Source organism: Rissa tridactyla, chromosome 9, assembly GCF_028500815.1.
Source record: "Rissa tridactyla isolate bRisTri1 chromosome 9, bRisTri1.patW.cur.20221130, whole genome shotgun sequence".
Lineage (NCBI taxonomy): Eukaryota > Metazoa > Chordata > Aves > Charadriiformes > Laridae > Rissa > Rissa tridactyla.
Genome location: NC_071474.1, coordinates 39,037,052 through 39,059,080, shown reverse-complemented (window position 1 = coordinate 39,059,080; position 22,029 = coordinate 39,037,052). Strand labels below are relative to the sequence as shown.

Here is a 22,029-nt window from a genome sequence, read left to right as displayed (position 1 = left end):
GCGGCGGCGCGGGGTACTCCCGGCGCGGGGCGGCAGCAGCATGGGGTGGCGGGGCCGCGCCGCGCCCGCGCCCCCTCAGCCGCCGCTCCCCGGCGCCCCGCACCGCCCGCCCTGCTAGAGGTGCTGCCCGCCGCCGCCATGGGCTCCCACCTGCCGCCGCAGCAGCGTCCGGAGTCCCAGCTGGTGCTGCAGCTGGCGGCCGGGGCTCTGCAGGCGCAGAACTTGGAGCTGTCGGGCGGCGGCGGCCTGGGGCCCGAGTGGCAGGTGCTGCTCGGGCGGGCCGACGCGCTGGCCTACGGCGGGCGGCTGCACGAAGCCCTGCCGCTCTACCAGCTGGCGTCCCGGCACCAGCAGCTGCGGGCGGAGCAGCTGGAGAAGCTGGTGGAGTGCCTGGCGCAGAGTGTCCGGATCAAAGAGGGGCTGCCCGCCGCCGGGGGCGGCCCCCCGCAGCCCCGCGAGTGGGACGTCTTCAGGTGCCGCAAATGCCAGGGCTTCCTCTTCGAGCCCGTTTCCTTGCCTTGCGGACACACGTTCTGCAAAAAGTGCCTGGAGAGGGACCGGGCGGCCGGGTCCCGCTGCGTCCTGTGCAAGGAGGAGGGCGGCGCGGCGGCCGGGCAGCTCCTGCGGGTCAATGTCATCCTCAGCAACCTGCTGGCCAAGTGGTTCCCCTGCCAAGTGAAGGCTTCGCAGCTCAGGCACGAAGGGAACCTGCTCTACAAGGAGAAAAAGCTACAAGCCGCCCTGCAGAAGTACAACGAAGCGGTCAGCCTAGGTAACGGCTCCCCCCGCCCCGGCCCCCAGCGCCGCGGGGGACACAAGTTTCCACCGGCTGGGGCTCGCCGGCGCCTCTCGCCCCGCCGAGCCCCGGGGTCGGTCGAGGATGAGGTGTGCCGCGTCCGCGCTGCCGGGTGGGTTCCGCGGGGGAGCCCCGGGGAGGGGCAGGGTCCCCTTCGGCCCGCAGCGAAACTGGGTCAGGAGAGCGGCGGTTGCGTAAGGCGGAGCCCGCCGTCCGGCCCGGCTCCCCCCGGCCGTTGTGTAACCGGCGGGGCCCGGAGGGAGCGAGGCCGCAGGGCCCGGGGCAGCCCCGCCGCGCCCCGGGGAGGTGCGGGGTGTCCCCGCGGGAGCCGGGCCCGGGGCGGGCGGCTCCCCCCGCCCCATCGCCGGGAGCGCCCGCGGGGCCGCGCGGGGAAAAGTTCTGCTGCGGCCGTTTGGATCTAGTTTGAGGGGAAGCAGCTGCACGCAGTAAGTGGGAATTAAAGGCGAGGTGTTAACGGGTAAGAGTTTCGTTTACATGAAAGAGTATTCCCAACAAAAGAGCCTAGCCTTAATCCAGTACGCGTTATGTCTTGATGCACGCAGTGTGTGTCACTAGGAGATGGCTTCACCTGCGCTGCTGTAGCGTTACCCGATTCTCGTAGTTGTCGCTTGTTTTCCTCTGAGCTGTGGCACGAAAAGATCCTTATGTACCATTTAAAAACTTCGATACTAAAAAATTTTGAAACTCCTCCCTACAGTATGACAGCATTCCTCTTGCCACCTTAAATGTCTCCTGAATGTTTCTGTCAACCATCTGATCTTCAGTCAGGGCTGGTAATTTATTGTGTGAGCGTCTCAGCATTTATTTATGCAACGTTCTCTGCAGTTATGTAATACATAGCTGACACTTTGTCTGGAGTTGCCCAAAGAGGCTTCCAGATTTCAGTTAGTACATAGTTATTTAAAGACTGGATATTTTGTGGGTTTGTACAACTTGGAAGCACCAACATGTGGTTTTAAAAAACAAAATAATAAAAACCCAAAGGTATAAAGCTTATGTAACTAATTCTTAATTTATTCAACCCATTTTTCTGTTTCCTACAGCTCCAAATGACCACTTACTATACAGCAACCGGTCCCAGATTAACTCTACTTTGAAAGCTTGTGAAGATGCATTGCATGATGCAGAAACAGCATGCAGGCTGCAGCCATACTGGTTGAAAGTAAGTTCCAACTCCAGTTGTACTTTATTTTAAAACTTTGATAGTGCCCTGATAGAAAATGGTTAGAACGGTCCAACAGCTGTACCTGAGGGAGGCTTTAAGTCCTGTAACTTCCTGGAGTCCTGTGACTTACAGACATTTAACCATGATATTCTTGATCATCCTGGAGGATGAGCTAATGCTACTTTTTTGACCTGAATAAATCTCAAGTCCATGAACTCTCTCTAAAAATTGAGTGCAGTGCTTATATCATTCTGTAAAGACATAATGACTATTTTAGGAGACTAATGTAGAAGTAGATTTCTCCAAGATCAGTTGGGCTCAGTGCTGTGAGAATCATACTTGTTTGAGTTAGCGAATATCCTAATTCTGTCTGTAAGAGTTTTCAGGGCCATTGTGGTTAAAAAAACCCCAGGCACTGCTGGTGTCTAAGTATGAGATGGTTATGGTGTTCCTCCCTGCTTAACTTTTTCCTTCTCTGGAAAGATCTTTTGTAATTTCATCTTGGTTTTATTGCATAGTCTCATGACAAAAGAGTAAAAGCTGCAACTGTGGATGTGTTTCATTGCAGGGTCACCTAAGGAAAGGACAAGCATTAGCTAATCTGGGGAAAACAGAAGAAGCTTTAAGAGAGTTTCTATTCTGCCTTGCTCTAGATACTGGGAACAAGACAGCCAAGTCTGAGGCACAAAAGGTGAGTTCCCCAAATCATTGTTTTTGATGGCCTTTCATAAAGGAGGATAGGAATTTTTCTTCTTTGTTCCCTTCTTTCTCTCTCATTACTGCAAAGAGCTGGGTGGAGAGATATATTCAGACTGTTGTTCAAACTTGAGTTATGTGCGTTGCTTACTCGAAGATAGGGAGGTAGCAAGAAAACGTACTTAGCAGGCACTATGTGGAAATGGTTATGGTGTTAGCATCAGCAAATTTGAAGTATAACTGAATTGTTAATGATTGCCACCCGCAGACTATTGTGATTCCCTACAGTCAAATTTCTAATCTGTTTCCTAGCTTGGCAATGTATTACTAATGACAGAGTGCAGAAGAGGGGGAGTTGCTATTGAATGTTGTATCAGGGCGTTGACTGGTAGAATGCAACACGCAGCACCCATCAAACTCCACTTGGGAGCAGCAGCTCTCTTCATACTGCCAGTCGTGCTGCACTGAGTATCAGTGTGTGAAGGAGGCGTGAAAGGAAGCAGTCAACAAAAGAACTGTTTCAAAATAGTTTTTAAAGGTTGCTATTAATGCTAAATAAGCAACAAAATAGATCTGTAGTGAGGTGGTTGGGTTTTTTTGGTAGCAGCGTGTGGATTCTTAAACGGCTTTTGTGAATACTGCTCTGTTTAGCACACCCCTCAAATCTGACTTCCTGTGAATCAGTATTTTGACATTTGACCATTTTTTCTGTTGTCGTAGCTAAAAGGCTCAGCATTGCAGTGATAGCTTATGGTAATAAAAATGCAATAGTTCTGTTATCCTTGTATTGAATTTTATTTTATGGCAGTGCATTCATGCTCTTCTCCATCACTGGTGGGATGGGAACTTTTGGTGTTTGTGTGCTGTAATACATAAGGCTTTCTAAAAGCACAGCAGAATTCTTACGCTATAGCATTGTTCATGAAGGTAACAGAGAGTATAACCTGGATGGCTGTAGTGCAATCAAATTTTTACCTTATTTTGTATATGGTTGATATTTCTATATCCTGTGAGTTTTTTGCAGCTGATATTTGAGAGTTTTGGTTGGTTGGTTTGTTATTTTTTCCAGTGGGTTCCATGCAGTCTTTCATTGTCATTGTGTCATGATTTGTTCTCATACTCATGGTGGGAGACTTACTGTGCACTAGAGCAAGAAAAACAGGAACAAATGAATATGTTTCTAAATTCAGACTCCAAATAGCCTTATCCAAGACACCTAATTTCTGAGCAGTGGGGTTCTGAGAAAAACTAGGCTTCTTATGACCAAGAGAATTACTCATGCACTCATCAGACACAGAGTTCATCCATGATGCAATAATCTACTGGGTCATTTCCAAGGCTGTTTGCATAACAATGACATACTACATTTTACCAAATTCTTTGGGTGCAGCTGTGACGTTCTGCTTGTATTAACTGTCTGTCCATGTTAGTTTTGACATAGTGTGATCCTGTGGAATCCTTTTTGGCCTTAAAAACAAATCTTAGCTGTCATGTCGCTTCCTCAGGCATGAGCAGGATCACCTCACTACTGTGTTGAAATTAGTTTTTTGAAGTGTGAATCTTCCATTCAGCTCTGTTTCTTTCCTTCAATAATCATCTGATAAGCTATGCTGTACAGGTAGCTACAAGCTGCTACTTGAAACAGATTCACTTATTTCCTGATAGCAAATGAAGAAATGAATAGAAATACATTTTTTGTGTTCTCTCATAATTGAATTAAAAATGTCTACAGTTTACAATATCAGAGAAATTTACTTAACTGAACTTGGATTAAGCCTGTGAGATGAGTGCTTTCTGTACTAGTAAACTCCAGTGAAAGCTTCTGACGTGCAGCAAAAAACATATTTAAGAAAGATGTTAGTAGTTTCTGGCGTGCCCTGAACTGCAGGACAAAGAGGACAAAGACACACATGTGTCACATCAGAGAACGGTTAATAACTTTATGGGCTTATTTAACTCTGAAAATGTGTCTTGCTGTCTGTTTGGCCTATATTGCATTAGCTCTTGCACTTCTTTTTGTTCTTCCCTTAGTCTAAAGGGCTCTTTAATTGGTTTTAACAAAATCAAGGATGCTTCTTTGAGCTATTCCCTTACTTGCTTTTTCATATAGAGGTTGCAAGGAAGGAACTAAGCAGTGAAGTATTCTGTTTTATATCACAGCTTCTACTTAGTTTGTTTTCACTCATCCCGGGAAATGCTCAGGAACACTTACCCGATATCCTGCAGCTGTTGTCACATCACTCTAGATTAAAGGGGAATCTCCTAAATTCAGTGGGATCTGGAGGCACCAGCCATAATCTACAAAGGTTGCTCAAGGTAAAGATCAAGTCTGATGTGTGATTCTTAATTTGTTGTGTGTGTTACGTTCACATTGGGAAGCCTTCTCTCCTTTTCACCTCTGGGAGATAGGAGGATACATTTTCTCAGATTTTTACCGAGTTTCAGAAGATACGAAACAATGTTGATTTATTGAAGTCTATTTATCTGACTACTTTTTCTTTAATAGAAGTCCTCTGTTGTTGTTCTGATAAATTTTATGCCAGAATTGAGGGGGTTCTATTCCTGCAATTGTCTTTAGCTCTTCCAAGTTAGCTGGTAGTGGGAAAGGGAGTCTGAAGATTGGATTGAGATGCCCTCAAAAGCTGTGAAATGCTAAAATCTAAGGTTTCAGCTTGAACTGTAAGTGATGATGTCAGTGACAATCATCCTGCATTCAGATTCTGTACACTGCTTAGAGGGTATTGTAGAGCAACGTAAGATATATTAACTACTCCCTAAGTTTGGTTTCACAGCCATAGTTTTGTAAATGGCTGTAGAGGTTTACTTATGTTCATGTGTTTGCAAAGACTACTCTTGCTTCACTGAAACCTGAATTTTAAGGGTAGGTTTTGCATATATTGTATACGTAGAATGAAACTTCACTAGTCCTTACAAACGAAAATGGTAGGTTTTGAGCAGCCTTGTTGAGACTGGCAAGACCAATCAGTAACATTACCTTCTGGAAAGGCTATTAGGATATTCTGACAAGAAATCCTTTTGTATGACCCTTTCATGAAGTCATTGGAGGGAAAGTTCACTCATCGTTCTGCACGATACACATCACCGCAGCTCCTGACCACAATCCATAGTATCTGCTTTCAGGTTCATCTGGGGAGTTGATGTGACAAGCTGATAGGTGATGTCCTGTGTAATGGCTGCTCACAGGTTGTTCTGTAGCCATAATGGGATAAAGACTGATCACTTTATCCTTTGTGAAAGAAATCTGTCTTGCTAAAGGAAGCTATGTGCATTTTCTGTTGTAAATTTTGTGTGTTTATACTGCTTCCTTAAAATAAACTTGCATTCTTCTGTTTGTTTTGATGGCTGATACCATCAGTATAATATAAACAATGTGCATTTTTCCATAGGTGAATTGATAACATTATATTTAACCTGAGATCTTGCCACATTTCTGCCTGATTCAAGTTTCTTGACCAAGCTATAAAGCCACACATAAGGGCTGAAAATATTCAGTGCCATGGTGGGGCTGGGGAAGCCGAGGAGGGGGGAAATAGTTTTGTTTTTTATTAAAATCAGGCCCTGACATAGCAATTCTCAAACTGTTCCTTCTTGACCTACTAAGTCCTTCCCAGTGACCCATAATATTAAAGACTTGTGACAGGTTTGGGTTTTTTTCTTTACCAAATTGTTGGAAGATCGGTCTAATGTCAGTCCTCTCTTCACGCAGGTAAATGTGGAACAGAAAAAGGGTTTTCCTATTCAAGAGGAACCAAACATAACTTCTGGTAGTTTGAGAAAATCTATACAAATTACAGAGAGCAAAAAGGACTGCTCAGAGGAGGAGAACAAACTCACCTCCCTGCCAGAGTCTATGTTTCTCATTTCTGAGAAGTGCAGCCTCCTGAAAAGGAAGTGCTGCCCAGAGGAGATGCGAAATGCTGAGGTACCCTGCAAACTGATGAAGAAAGGTATGTTTAATTACGCACAGGGTAAGTTCCATGGCATACAATCAGTGGAAGTTTTGTCATTTTGTTTTTATAAAGTTTAGAGGAAAAGGGACCAAATTACACTTTGGCTTTTATATTTTCTCTTTAAGCCTAATCAGGACATGATGTGGAATCTTTTTTGTATGTGTTTTTAAAAAAAAAAAAGGTCTAAAAAGGGGGCTAAGAAGGTTGGGTCAAATGCTTGTTTATCAGCAGTGCTCTGAATCTTTTAAGGAACATCAGTGTTGTGCACAGATCAATTAAAGTTTGTTTAAAAGAACAAATTCTGTTTGTTCATGATATCTGGCCTTGTTTTCATGCTGTGGGATGTATTTACAATGGTATGACAGAAGAATTTGTCTCACTTCAGACTTCCAATGCTGATAAAAAATGTTTTGGCATTAATTGTTAATGCAAGGCAAAATTCAACCCTCTGTCAGTGGGTATAATGTCACCAAAATTAAGGGGAGGTATGCTGATTTGTGCCAAGGCTGAATTTGATGCTTTGCATAGAAATTATTGTAATGATGCTTAATGGTTCAGTAACTTGCAAGTATATACAATACACATTTAAATATCAGATGCTGCTTGTAGATACGTGGAATACCATTGTGTTTACATAGTTCTGTTCAGTGACATTATAATATGTTTTTTGTTATTGATAGATACAGTTGATACTAAGGGAAACAGTACTGGACAACATATTCCATTTGAATTTGTGGATCCATCAGATTTGGACTGCTCCCTCTGTATGAGGTATTCACTGTTTTCTCATGTATGTCTTTACCTTTTTAGCTGTACGTCTTTCCCTTTTATGACCTAGAGATTTTCTAGCTTACTTGGTACCTGTTTTTTCTCTCTGACTTGAAATTAGTTTGTTTTATAATTGTTACTCCAGTGACGCATTTGTAGACCTTTGTTTTGAATGCTGTTGATGAATAGGAACTCTTTGATCTGCTTTAGGTTAGTGATTGTTTGGGAAAGGGCACGTAAGGTCATGTGAGGGTTAAGCGTGTTAGTGAGGGTGTCTGGAAGACTTCCTCTCACCGCTTATACACGCCTACCCACTGACACACATGGTGCACAAATCCACAGTTTGTCCTTTGGAATTTGTAGAGCTGTGTATGATGTTATATAATGCACAAAATAGCTGAAGAGACCACATCCAATGAATATTCCAAGTTTACATAAAAAATACCATGGTGCCGCTATTGCAATAGGAGAATCTTGCAAGCAGTCAGGAGCATGTTTTTCCTCTATTCCTTAAAAGATGTGTTCCTTAGTTTACTAAGGCCATGATTCCGTTTGTTTGATCTCTTCTAGTTAAACAACAGCTATTCTTGGGGATAGCCATGACTTGATAAAACCGTTAGTTGTCATCCACTACATCTATTTTGCTACTTGTTTTGTAAAAAGCATTTTAACTTTGGCAAATAATACATGTGGGGTTTTGTCACTGACTTAGAAGGAAATACGGGGAAGGTGTTTCACAGGGGTCTTGACCTCTGCAGTGAGTGTTGCTTAGGTTTGTCTTTAATTACCCAAATTTATCAATAATGCATGTTGGGGTTAGTTTTGCACTATATTTTAAATTCTTAGATAGCAAATAGACTCTTCATGCATTTATTTCTGAAGGCCTGTGCTTTGAGAAATATGGATTTGCTTTGTTTTGTTGTTTGTGTGTGGTGGTGGGGGGGCTTCAATTTATTTCAGACAAACTGAAACCTTTTGATTCGCTTGTGCTTGAATGATTCAGATCTGCTCCCTCTCCCTTTGTCTGCCTACAGCTGAAATGTGCTCCAAAAATTTATACATCTGTTAAAACACTTGATACTGCTCAGAGCAAAACTTTCCTCTAACAGAAAGCCACACAGTTAGTCTTAGCTGGTTTTAATGAGTCTGTATGTTTATGATCGTTATGTCCACAAAGCATTTTTCAGATGTCTTTAATAAAATTAATTAGCTGTACTTCATCATCCTTTATGTTAAATCAGAAACAGCCAGACTACAATGCATTTGTAAAGGAATTAGCTCAAGGATTGCTGATTCCCTGACAGGATAGAGGATGGTGATGCTGATCTTGTAATTGCAATCACAACCACAGGCCTTGCATCTAGAAGGATGTCAGCTTTGTAACGTCACTGCAACAATGAAGGCTTGTGCTAAGGGAAGATGTCACGAGATTTTTTTTCTTGCTGTTAATGAAGATTGATTATAATTATTTCCTGCTATGTTCTTCAGAAGTATTTTAGGGATTTGGATCCTGAGATACTTTGGACTAATTACCTAGTAACCTACTGACCTGCTCACAACTAACTGCAGGAGCTGTTATTAACCTATTTGTCTGATGGAGCGGCCAAAATGTTATTGATCTCCAGCAGCATGCAGAAGATAAAAAGTAATAGTCAAAGCATTACTCGGCTGGAGTGAATATTTAGCTTCTGCTGTTACAATAGCTTAAAATGATGTAATGAGAAATCCTGGTGTATAGTGTTTCCTTCTGCAAGTCACGAGGCTTGGTCCAGGTCCCCTTACGAGTCGTTAGGAAAAAAGCTGCCACTGGCTTTCATGAGAGCTAGAGCAGAATCATGCATTTTAACAGGGATTTCTTGTCTTCATGCTAACATTTCAAATCAAGTCAGTCACTACTAAATAATTATGTATTTAATTTACGTATGCAAAACAGTACTTACCGAAACATTGTAGAATTTGGTATTTTATGTTGTTTAAAGCAGTAAGGTAGCCTTGGTGCAGTGAGGTTTCTGTTCATGAAACAATTAACAAGGCTTTTCAATTATACAGTCAAGTTGCAATAAGATAGGTGTGGTATTTTAGATACTACTTCATATGTTCCCTTGCTTAAATGTCAATATTTATAGTAACTAGTGACATTTAATAAACTGGCTATGGCAATCTTTTTAAGAGCCAATTATGTTCTTAAATACACTCATCTTGTTAAAGATGCTAATAAATGTAGGTTTACATATTTATAATTTCCACACGTAGAATAGAACTTAGTGTACTGTTTTGATAAAATGTAATATTTTAAAGTAAACTTATTAATTTACTTGAATTATAATTAAACTAATACTTGAGACTTTAAAATGCTTAGACAGTGTGTTGTAAAATATAGTATACCCCAACAACTTAATTTCTAGTTCTGAATGTTTTCTATTAAACAAAAAAACCAACCCACTTCCATATTATTTGCATCTCCTTAAGGCACTTACAGCAAGGAACCATCACTTTGCAATATCACATAATCAGAATAAGTAAAAAAAAAAAAAATACCTAAATGAAAATGTGTCACAGAGGTACTTGAAATGGGTAAAGATTAGATACCATGATACTTTGAAGACTTGGCCTTATGTATTTAAATATTCTTCTAGATGAAACACGAATCTAATGCCACTCATTTTCCAGAAAAGCAGTTGTCTGAAGGTTAAAAACTGTCTATTCCAACAAAACTGCTTTTCAAGTCCACATTAAGAGTTGGCAATAGTAGTTTATTGCAAATACTTATGTGGGCTATTACTGCAAATAGCTATTTTGTGCTTAGCTTGTACAAGTAATCACATGATTTCCACAGTAATAGTTGTGCAAGTATTGCTCAGTTTCATTAGAAAAAGTCAAATGGTCCAACTTCTGCTTGTATTTATCACTCACATAGAGGAAAATTAAATCCTGGCTTGTTGGAAGTTTATGACAATATTCTCTCTCACATTCACTGAAATCAGAGTTCATGGGCTGCCTTTCACATTAGCTGGCAATAAGAAAGTTTGTAAGCTAAATAAATACAACAGTTGGCTGAAGAAATTAAAAGCAAGGAAAAACTTTATCCCTGGAGTAGTCAGTAGTTAAATTTGCAAATGAATACAGCTTTTTTTTGGTAGCAGCTTTTTCTTTTACTTTGGTACACGATATTGTTGTCTTTTTGGTTTTGGATTTTGCAATCCAGGCTCTTCTATGAACCTGTCACGACACCTTGTGGACACACCTTCTGCCTCAAATGTCTTGAGAGATGCCTGGATCACAACCCAAAATGTCCCCTGTGCAAGGAAGGACTCTCAGAGGTAATGATGCTTGGATTTTCTCAGCATAAATTCAAGGGCACAAGATAGGATCAAGTAGCACCTTCAGAAACCTTTTGATATTTCCCAACTCAAAAGAAATACTTTGTAACTTAAGAATGTACTTTTAAAATGCTCTTGTTACTTAAGAAAGCTTGGATAGTCTCCTCTGTTCAAACCTTAGGGCCAGACCCGTATTTAGAAAATCCGTAGGTGATTTTACTTGCCAGATTTCCCAAGGTAATGCCCGTAACATAGGGAATAGTTCAATAAACAGCTCTTCAGTAGCAGCACAAGCTTAAAAGATCACTTTGATTTGCTGTAGACATAAGAAAATGGAGGTAACGGATGACTCGCCTTGTTCACAGGCACCATACACTTTGAAATGCTAGACACTATCTATAACTGCTTGTGTGTGTTTTTACTGCAGTGTTTGGCTATGAGGAAATACTGCAAAACAGTACTAATGGAGGAGTTAATAGCTAGGTATCTTCCAGAGGAACTCACCGAAAGACGAAAGATTTATGAAGAGGAAATAGCAGAGCTTTCCAAGTATGTAATCCATTTATGTAAAATCCAATCTTTAATACTCCTGCCGTTAGCTGATGAGTGGCTCCTGCTCCTGTGGAACACAAGCTAAGATGCTGACAAAGGAGCTTTTTTTCTTGGTATCATGTAATTTCAAAGAGAACAGGGCCCAGGTGAAATTGTGCTTTGAGTTAGCATAAAAACTGGATACTGTGCTAAACAACAAACAAGTAAAAGAAATGCAGAAGGCTGCTTTATAAACAAAGTATACAGCAATGTGGGTGCTTTCGGTGGCCCTCCATGAAAGCCACAGAGTGAGACAATAGGTGGAAGTAGTCTCACAGGCTGGGGGTGTGAATGTACTGGGTAGGGAAGAAATGGGATTAAGGAAAATAAGGTAAATAAAAGCAATAATAGAGATGCATTAATGTTCTCAGTAGTAAAACCAGAAAGCATAATTAAATTGTTCTGCTACTAAGTGGTATATCACTTTCCATAATATGTAATCAGTTGAGGGGAAAAATAATTTTAGTTTTTAATTACTCCATTAAGAATTTTATTCTAAAGATGTTATAATTTCTATTTAAGATATCATAATTTTAAAGAATATTTTATTGCATAAAATGTATTTTATACTTTGTCAGTAGTTTAGTAAAATGTCATATCTGATTTGTCCTTTCTTTCTTACAGCCTAAATAAGAATGTTCCTATATTTGTCTGCACAATGGCCTATCCTACAGTCCCATGCCCCTTGCACATTTTTGAGCCATGTTATCGCCTGATGATTCGAAGGTGTATGGAGACTGGCACCAAACAATTTGGGATGTGCATCAGTGACCCTGTAAAGGGGTGAGTGAGCAGCAGGCTCGGGCCATGTGATGTACCCCACTTAGTCTGGAGCAAGTCTCTTTGGATAGGTGCAGAAAGGTCCATGGCTGTAATAGCTGCGAGCTATTTCTCTAATGTCTCCAACTTCCAGTAGAGAAAGCTTCCTCCCAATCATGACGGTTAAAGACATTGAGAAGACTGAAGTTTCTCTCTTGAGCACTTAGATTCTGACTAATATGACTGCCCATTTTTCTTGAAACGCACATAGCTCATGTGTATTACATGAAGTTGAGCTATAGACCTCCTGTAATACATGAAAAGGTTTTTGTATTGTTTTGAAATCTGTTAAATGCTTTAGCAAGAGAATTCAAATTGAAATGGCAGTAAGGTGTGTTGGTGGGTTTAGTTTGTTAAATTCCAAAAAGCATGGCTAAGCTATTGGGATATATTTACATCCTCACTGTTCTTAATATAGTGGAGGCTGCAGAGGTACAACAGGACCTTCATAAGGACTGGCTGAACACTTACATTGAGCCATTTACAGTCAGTCTAAGGTAATTAGACCTTAATGTCTGTCTCTGTATTTAGCTTTTCTCCCTCGTTTTTGTGGTGTATACCTACAGGGTATGTATACACCATAAAATGTATGCTGAAACAAAATACACACCTACAAAGTAAAATTTGCTGAAAATAGTGGAAAAACTTTTTTCTTTATGGATTTGATAGTCCTTCCATAATTCTAATACTCTGAATTGCACTTGTTCTTTTGTAAAAATTAACTGAACATATTAGGAATATGGACAAAGTGTGCTTCTGAGCTGTGTAACTTTGTTTCATAAGATGTTCCCTGTATTCCAAAACATGCAGCTAGTGTTAATCAGATTAGACAGCCTGAATCTTCCTGATAGCTTTGAAAACAATTGTGGAATAATTTGAACTACAGCAGGTCAGTACTATGAACAATAGAAATGAGCTGATGCTGGTAAATACCTTTGTGGTAGGGACTGGCTGTATGGCAGTTTTGTGAACTAAGGGTGGAGAGAATAAGACTTGTTTGCTTGCTTTTGTTCTGATTTCAATAGGTTTGCAGATTATGGCTGCATTCTGGAGATAAGAAACGTTGAATTCTTTGCTGATGGTCGCTCTGTTGTAGACAGCATCGGCAAGAGGAGATTTAAGGTGATACAGCACAGCCAGCGTGATGGCTATAATACAGCAGATATTGAGTACATTGAGGATCAAAAGGTAAAATTAGAAATATTTCATTTAAACTGTATTACATGTGAAATTCTAAGCACGTGTGCTTTCAGTCAGTTGGTTTTTTTGTAAAACAGTTTATAGTAAAACAAATTTGTGGTATTTACTAACTGCTCATGGTTAAAGGTGGGAAACATAATAGTTACCACAAACATGCACGCACACTTCTCATATACCGAAGAATGTTTTTCCTAGAGGTTTTTAGCAGAAGACAAAACTAAGTGAATCTTGCCAGTCTTCTGGACAGAATAACTGCAGTTTATAAGGGGGGGAAGGAGGAGGGTGGGGGCAGAGTGAGAAGCCTACCTCCCTTTGCATGGAAACCACTTAGAAAACTCCCATTCAGGTAAGAAGGAGCAGGATTGGGTCCACTACATCTTCAAAATTATTTACATTAATTCATATTAAAATATATATATATGTACACAGTCAAAGTATTTTGTGTGATGTATGAGCTTTTGGTATACAATGGGAAGACAAAATGTCTACTCTGAGGTGCTGATAATAATTAAAAAAAGCTTTGCATGATCTTTTCTGTTTTGTATGATGCTTATGAAAGGGTTTGTTCATGTAGTAATCTAGAAAGTGCTTGTTCTGCAAATAGGTATCTTTGGGTTTAGAATATAGGGTAAGAAAGTGAAGGATCTGATAGATGGGGGAGGAGAGGAGCAGGATGGGGGGGACACCAAACTAGCTTTCAGGATTTATCCCAGAACTCTCTTGGCATGCTTATATTTCTTTTTCTTTCCCCTATCCACTTAGAAAATCCTAAAAATTGTTGTGCCTTCCCCAACATGCAGACTTAACTAAAAGTAACCTTCCCCCTTTCTTTACTTATTTCAGGTGCAAGGACAAGAGTATGCTGCATTACTTGTTCTCCACGATTCTGTCTATGATCAGGCATATATGTGGTTTAACTCCCTCAAGCAAGCACTCAAAAGTCGAATTCTCAGTCATTTTGGTCCAATGCCAGCTAAGGATCCTGACCCACAGGTAGCCAGAATCAGTGGCTTACATAACTTTCAGAGACAGAAATAGCAGGGATATCCGATAAGCTGGGAGGTGTTGTGTTTTAAGATGAAAATATGAATACTCGTCATTTTATCCTGCATAAGCGAAGTGTCTAAGTTATGTTGCCATACACCAGTGGTTGCACAGTTGCGAACAAAAAGCTCATATTTAATGTTGGTAACTTCCTGAGACTGTATTACAGGAGACTTAAATGCCTTTTTGCCTACTCCCCCAATTAAATGACTGAGAGAAAATAGACAAAAGGAAACTTGGTAGTCTTGTTCAAGGACCACAAATGGTAGGGATCCTAAAATAACAGAAACTAAATATGAAGTAGGGTCTTAAATATGAAGAAGGGAGGAAGGAATCCCAAAGAACAGGGTCAATAATAACAAGGGAACAAAATACATTAACAAAAAAAAAACACAACCAAAAAACAAACTAGAAGGCGCAAACCCTATTTTTAGGGTTTCCTATTTTTAGGAAGGGTGCAACTTGCTTGTAATTTGTTTGAAGCCAACCTGTTATCACAAGCCATTAGGTTGGCAATGAAATGACCTGCTTGCTAGATTGCTACCAAAATACTGTGTTTTCAAAGTTAAATTTTCAAAAACAAGATCTTACTGTCTATATGTATCCTAACTTCTATTTTTTTTTTTTGTTCCCCTTACTGCAGGCTAACCCTAACGGGCCAGCCTGGTGCTGGTGGGTCCTAGCTGTCCTTCCACTTGAGAACAGAGCTCAGCTCCCTTTCCTTGCCATGAAATCCCTCAAAGACCGCTTGAATGGCATCAGACGTGTCCTTACATTCATGTCTCGTACAAGATCACGGTGATGGTGAGAAGGAGAGCTGTGAAGTCTCCCACAGTACTTGACTGTAGACTGTCTCTTGTAACTTCATCTAACTGCAATAATGTCTTACAGATTTGAGTGTCAGGATGTTCCAAGCCTGAATTTCAAAGAAAATGAGTTATAAAGAGCAAGGGATGCTTATGGATACTTCAATAGTTTCCATTTGGAACTCTGAGATGATTATTCAATCACTGCACTGCTAAATTAATAACAAAATGTGACAGAACAAAAAGTGATCTTGTTTGCCATAAACCTTTTAAAAAGCTTAAGGGTTTTTTAATTTATTTTATTTTTATTTTTTTAGTGGATAAAAGATAAACTGTGCAGTTTAATGTGAAGCAGAAATAATAATGTTAATGCGTTATTTCAGTGAACTGCAAAGTCTTTTATTCCAAATGGTTCAGGTTTTATATAGCATTGTGTAAAATAATGTTCACAACTTCCGTTTGATAATTTATTTTTGCACTATGATTTTTTTGTTTCAAAATGTATATTATTTACGTGTTCATTCTCTAAAGGAAAGTGAGCTGCTCTATTTATTTATAGTGTTTTTACCCTATATTTATGACTGGGGCAAAATGATGATTCTAGCAGTGCACAAGCAACTGCGTTCATAATTTTTCAGATACTTGTGTTCAAATACTTTGAATGTTTTTCTACTTATTCCCAGCTCTACTATAGCCTAAGGATTATTTTTTTTTTTTCCCCCCCATGAAACAGCCTGCTGTGAAGTCTTTGAATACACAGATAATGTCTGAGATGATTCAAGCACAGTTGTTGGAGCTTGATCCTATGTTTGCAACTAGGTTCCTGGTATCACAAAACAGTCAAGCACATGCTTAACCTTAAGCTTGAGTGTTTAAGTGCTTGGGTAAATTCAAGTATTGATCAGTTGATGTCAGTGGGAATTGGCCATAGTGGTGACAGAAGGCTCTATCAAACCAGGACAATCCCCTAATTTTTCAAAGAACAGAGAATAACTTGGAGTTGAATTTATTTCTGAACTCTGTCTTGCAAGAATGGATAACGGCTGCAAACAACTGTGAAGAAAGAGCCACAATATAGGAGAAGTGGCTTCTCCTAAAGAAAACTGGAAATATTGGTATAATTTCGTTGTAGGTTATGACATAGACTTTTTTTCATCAACTCTTGTTGCTGTTAAGATCAGTTTTATTTCTTTTCATTGTTTGGTGGGATTTGGCTTTGGAGTGTGTGTATGTGGGGGGGAGGGAGGGAGTTACTTTGAACTGTAGGACTCAGAGGGCAGTTTGTGTCACATTGTAATAAATGCTATTTATTTCACCCCAATCTTCAGGTTTCTGTTAGCTTCAAATCTCTACCCAGCCATTGCATTTCTCTTAAGAGATTGGGTAGTGTTGCTAATAGTTAACACCCAAGGAAAACAAGTGAATTTTAGTGCGATTATTTCTACCTGTAAAGCAGGTAAAAATAGGGCAGAAATGAGAATAGGAAGTATCTTGGTTTTGAGGTGTCTTTTCTTCTTTTAAAATCAACAGTTCATATACTTGTTTTACTGCTTTTCCTGCTTTCAGTGTACCACTTTCTGGGACTGATCTTGCCTCCGATCTTACTTTGACTTTCACTGATTTCAATGTAAGCAGAACTGGGCCTTTTATTCTAAGCTACTGTTTTCTTTTTGGTGGCAAAAAATAGATCAAATTGAGTATGTTATGGAATGCTACAAACTTCTGTTATTTTTACCCAGGGCAGCACTCTTTGTCATTCCATGCCTTTATGAAAAAATGCAGTAGAACTTAATTTCAATTTTCCATATGTTTTTTCATTATCATCTCATCAGAAATATTTATTAGTTAAAAGTAATTTCCATACTGTTAGGTTTCGATAAAACCACTTTTGTTTCCCCTCTTGTTAAATTCTATAGAACTTTTCCATAAGGGTACCAAAGAAACGAATGGAAAACAAAGTTGTTTCAACCTTGTGATGTAAGTGGAATACATATCCCATGTTTGCATTGAGCTACTCTAGAAATGCTACAACTTATTTCCTTACTGCTAGATTGCTGCACTTCTTCCATAGGTGGTACTTTACATGCTTTTCTGTAACCAGTGTATAGAAATACATACATGTTCTGAACAATTAACAAGTGTATGGTGGCTGACACCTGCTATGGCATTTGTCTTCATAAGTCAAAAATGAAGTGATTTCTACGTGTTCGGAAGTGAAGCTGCATTAAATGCAATTCTTCCCTAAACCATTATGTATTATTGCAAACATAAGGGGCCCATTGCTCCCACAGAAAAAAGCTGCCACTTTGTTACTCTTACCTGTGAGAAAAGGACCTTAAATATCTATTTTAAACTGTTTTCTCAATGATGTCACTGTTATTTTATCCTGCATGCTATGCCTTCTGCGGACTCATATTCTCCCTATTTTGTTGATTTAGAAATTGGCATGGAAAGAATCCTTAATTTTTAAAAGTGAATATTGTCTTTTCTATTAGCCCTGAGTAAAGCTGCCAGGATTTCCTAAGCAGAAACTTGTGTACATGCCCCATATCACAAAGACCCAGTGCATTTGTTGCAACATGGAAACACTGGACCTACTGCATGTAATGCATATGCACAACAAATCAAACGCATCAAGAAAATTCATCTATACACGTCCAGTAGCATTCTGTCTGGGACTGCTTTATGGCCACGCATCCTAGATTAATGGCTAAAGTCTGCAAGTTCCATCAGAAGAAAGAAAAATATTGAAAAACAGATTTGTTAGGGAACACAAACCTGCCCAGAAAAAGCTGGACAAGGAGTAGCCTTAGCCTTCAGTGAGTTGAGATGGTAAAGTTTCAGTAATGAGGTTTAAAAACAAAAATATCTTCTAGTTATGCCACAGCCTTCCTGATTTTCTTTTCAGTTGTATTAATCAGTACAAGGACATAAATGCAACATTTATTATAGGCATGAATAAACAGCTGAACAGATTTAAAAATACCTTCATTTTAATTACAGAAACAGTACTGATCAGATAAAATACTAATTGGGGGAGGATTTTATTTAAGCTTCTCACATTTTTCTAGACCCCAAACCCAGTGCCATAAACCAGTCTTGCTCATCTGTTTAAAAAAAAAAAAAAATCATGATTCAAACTTGTATTTCCTGTGTGGCCAGAAGTATTGATTAATCTTTGTTGTGAGGGCATAAGTAATGCATAGGCTTCTTGCTAGTTCTTTAGAACTAGCAAGAAATAATGGAAATAAGAACTTAATTTCCATTGACCCTAGATCACTGACGTAAAATTACCGAAATCAATAGAATTTTTTATTTCCAAGGAAATGTGATCAGTACACTGTTTAAAAAAAAAAAAGAGGGGGAGAATACAAAAAGCAAGTGTTTTGTAATGGGGGTGGAGAGGGAACCAAGAATAGATCAAACTACGGCTGAGTAAGTGCCAGTCTCCTGGGCTATATCACCTGAACATCTCCAGAGACTTCTTGAATGTTTTAGACTTGCATTTGTAAGATACAGTTTAGTTAATCTGAAATCTCTGCACTTTTCTGCAAAATAAATATTTAACAAAATACATTAAAAAAAATAACAAAGACTGGCTGTATCACCTTTCCAAATCCCTGTATATTTATATTATGTGGTTTCTAATTAAAAACAGTCAGAAGTTTTCTGCAGGAAGTAATACTCATTTTTCATTCTCATATATAGACAGAGTTATGACACTCAAAATAACTTTGCTTTGTCTTATATGCTCCTTTGTCTAGCAATAACTTAAGGGGATATGTTTCCATGAGAGTAGCTGGGATCTTGGCTAGCTTGACTTGGTTAAAAGCAAACCTGAGACAGGACTGGATTAATCAGGAAAAATCATGAAACCTGACAGTGATCTCACACAGTTGTGGAAAGTAGTTCAGTAGTTTTAATAACAAAATGATAAAATGGTGTGATAGGCCATTATTATGCTAAATCCTAAGCGACATTTGGGTTTTAGTTGTAAAAGTTCCTTTTTTTTAATTTTTTTTTTTTTTTAATTTTAAATGCTGATATCTTATCTTCCATTACCTTGTAGCAATAAGAGATACCAGCTGTCGTACTACGTGGCTGACCTATTGCTTGGCTTATCCTTCTGTCCTGTGTGACTACTTACTATCAGAACACCTCAACCATGGATTTCTTAATCCAAAGATTATTTTAATCTTAAAAAAAAAAAAAACAAACAAAAAAACCCCATATGGATTTGGATGTAGCAGGTCTGGCTTCATCTGTGCTACAGAGAAGAGCTTTATAAAATCACCTTTCCACAGAATCATAGAATGCCAGGTTGGAAGGGACCTCAAGGGATCTGGTCCAACCTTTCTTGGCAAAAGCACAGTCTAGACAAGATGGCCCAGCTCCCTGCCCAGCCAAATCTTAAAAGTGTCTGGTGTTTGGGAATCCACCACCTCCCGGGGGAGATTATTCCAATGGCTGATGGTTCTCATTGTGAAGAATTTTCCTCTTAATGATTTCTACTTGGTGCTGAAGTTTTACTGGTGTTTAAATTAATGACAGGAGTTATATTTAAATGCAGTGTTTAGGAATGGAGAACATGTTCACAAACTTATTTAAAAAAAAAAAAGTGTAAATTTAACTAGAGGTTTTCTGTGCATAAAACCCCAATGGAACTGTATGCACTTAGGGTAGTGCTCCCCATTCCCTCGAGTCCTACATCAGGTGAACTCAAACCCTGCTTTCAACCCTTGCTTCGTCCTCATTTAATTTGTCAGCTTCACTTGTAACTGGTGCGGCACGTAGTTTAGGATCTGGGATTTATCCCAAAGCCCAGTAAATCAATGAAAGTCTTATGGCTACAGAAAAAAATGGTAGTTTCGGCAAAGTCACTATTTTGAGACACTTTGCTAAATAAATATTGTCTGGGTACAAGAAACTAATCTGCTTAGACAGGATTTAAATGGTGGATAATAAAAAAACTGAACAATTACATTGACTTACTCATCCAGGTATCATGTGAAGTGCTTACTAATGTTGGAGTTTCATAAGGTCTAAAGTAACCCTCACATAGAAGTGCCTGTATTCTGTTATTGCCATTCTTGAGCTTTTTAATAGAGTCATAGCCATATATTTTATAAATATATACATATGCACCTTTAAATCTTTACATTCAATTTGCAGAACAAAGGTTTACAGAGCAGAAGTGTAGCAAAAACAATGTAATAGCTTCTGTAATTCCCTGGTGAGGAACGGGAGAAGTAGAAAAATAAGGAGCAAAAGACTATCTGTGTAAGATGTCTTAATTTGGCACCATGTACTTGTCCAATTTAATTCCATCGAGCTATGTGGTTACAGGAGTGCCAGAAATATATCTATCAAGCCATTTTAAATAAAAAGTTTTGTGGACTTGTATATTCCATTTGTTTGTAAAACATCCTTTTGTGCACTGTAATGAACTTGAAATGAAGCTTAAGTTATACTCTCATATCACTGAACAGAGGACTGTTCAGCTACCTCTACGTAAGGTTGAAGTAATTTGTTTTTTCCAGATTTGTTCACATTGTCATATAAAATATATTTTAAAAAAAATCATAGTCCAAAGAACCTGTATGTGTTTGTAGATGTACTTATAACTATGTTGTACCAACAAAGTCTGTGTGGAGAGTTGTTTGCTAATTAAAATTTTTGTGTTCTTTACTCTTTGCCTTGCATAACAAAGAACTACAGAGGTGAACAAATATTACATGTGAGCTGCTTTTTTTAGGTATTTTAGGTAAAGGAATAAAGAACAAATCCTAGATCCTGCAGTCACACACCACCACTTGATGTGAAGGAACCAAACCATAGAAATGAAGTTGTCCAAATCTCACCATTTGTAAAGGATATTAAGTGCTTTTTTTTCCCTCTTTGCTGTTGTAAAGTAAGAAAAAGGGGAACTGAAGAGGCCCTGGCTTAGAGCGCTACCATGCACTTCTCTGGTACCTCTCGTGCATTACTCTGCTGTACAGGTTTCTGTGATTTAAAACTATAACCAGGATACCTTTTCATTTACAGTCTCAGGCAAGAATGCATCCTAGCTGTGTTTAAGCTGTGTCTGTGAGGCGATGAAAGGACTATTTTCAGGGAAGATCCCTTACCAAGACGTTCCATAGGATTTTCAAACTCCTTACCTTTACAGAAAAAGCTAGAGAATAGTTTTATTCATAAACCTAACATTGAAGGGAGTGACTCCATATCTTATTCTACTAAAAAATGTGTAAGAGTTGCCAAAATTTTTAAGTTAACGTGTGTATGGGCAGCTCCTTTTGCTTTGTCATTTAAGCAAGATGTGGCGTGTTTGTGACTCGCTGCTGAAGTCCCAGCCACCTCTGGTCTGGGAGATTGGCTTGCTGGTCTCTTATGTAAGCTTGCTCAGGCCCTGTATTTATTTTAGAATCCAGGGCACAGGCTAAGACTGTATATGGTAAGCCAGCAGCTAATTATGTCAAGACTGCTGTTTTCTGTAACAAAATAGCACTTGCGTCTGAGTAGAGGAAGTTTTGGTTTCCATCAGGAAATAGTAAATAATCAAAACCGAAGCTTTGCTTGTGAACACGTTGATTTAAACTATTCCTTTTAAATCATTATTTTAGTTTTGAAAGCTTTAATAATGGTTATAAAAAAGTGGTTGTTAGGTGCAGTATAAAGCAGAGAAAATTTAAACCAAATATGGGATAGCAAATTATTTCCCAACTACTTGCTCCTGTGTTCTCATTTTATAACAGATTTATTCAAATGATATTTTAAATATTCCAAAGTCATCTACAATTACATAATGCTTCATATTAAAATGATCATCTAA

The 22,029-nt window shown here is 39.1% G+C and overlaps 1 protein-coding gene across 5 annotated transcripts; it reads left to right on the top strand.

The window, feature by feature from the left end:
- The first annotated feature begins 36 nt into the window (after positions 1 to 36).
- On the top strand, positions 37 to 20,885 carry LONRF3 (LON peptidase N-terminal domain and ring finger 3). 5 transcript variants are annotated; one of them, XM_054214025.1, is made up of 13 exons: positions 40 to 772; positions 1,861 to 1,979; positions 2,551 to 2,673; positions 4,839 to 4,994; positions 6,406 to 6,646; positions 7,330 to 7,420; positions 10,623 to 10,737; positions 11,165 to 11,286; positions 11,953 to 12,111; positions 13,173 to 13,335; positions 14,191 to 14,340; positions 15,035 to 15,195; positions 15,931 to 20,885. In XM_054214025.1, exons 1-12 carry the CDS (start codon positions 139 to 141, stop codon positions 15,191 to 15,193), a joined length of 2,232 nt encoding a protein of 743 aa, XP_054070000.1. In that variant the 5' UTR covers positions 40 to 138; the 3' UTR covers positions 15,194 to 15,195; positions 15,931 to 20,885. The 5 variants fall into 5 exon arrangements, with proteins under 5 accessions (XP_054070004.1, XP_054070003.1, XP_054070002.1 ...); XM_054214026.1 differs by lacking the exon at positions 15,931 to 20,885 and having other exon boundaries at positions 39 to 772; positions 14,191 to 14,409; positions 15,035 to 15,138; XM_054214029.1 differs by lacking the exons at positions 14,191 to 14,340; positions 15,035 to 15,195; positions 15,931 to 20,885 and adding an exon at positions 12,566 to 12,644 and having other exon boundaries at positions 37 to 772; positions 13,173 to 13,311.
- Positions 20,886 to 22,029: the final 1,144 nt, after the last annotated feature.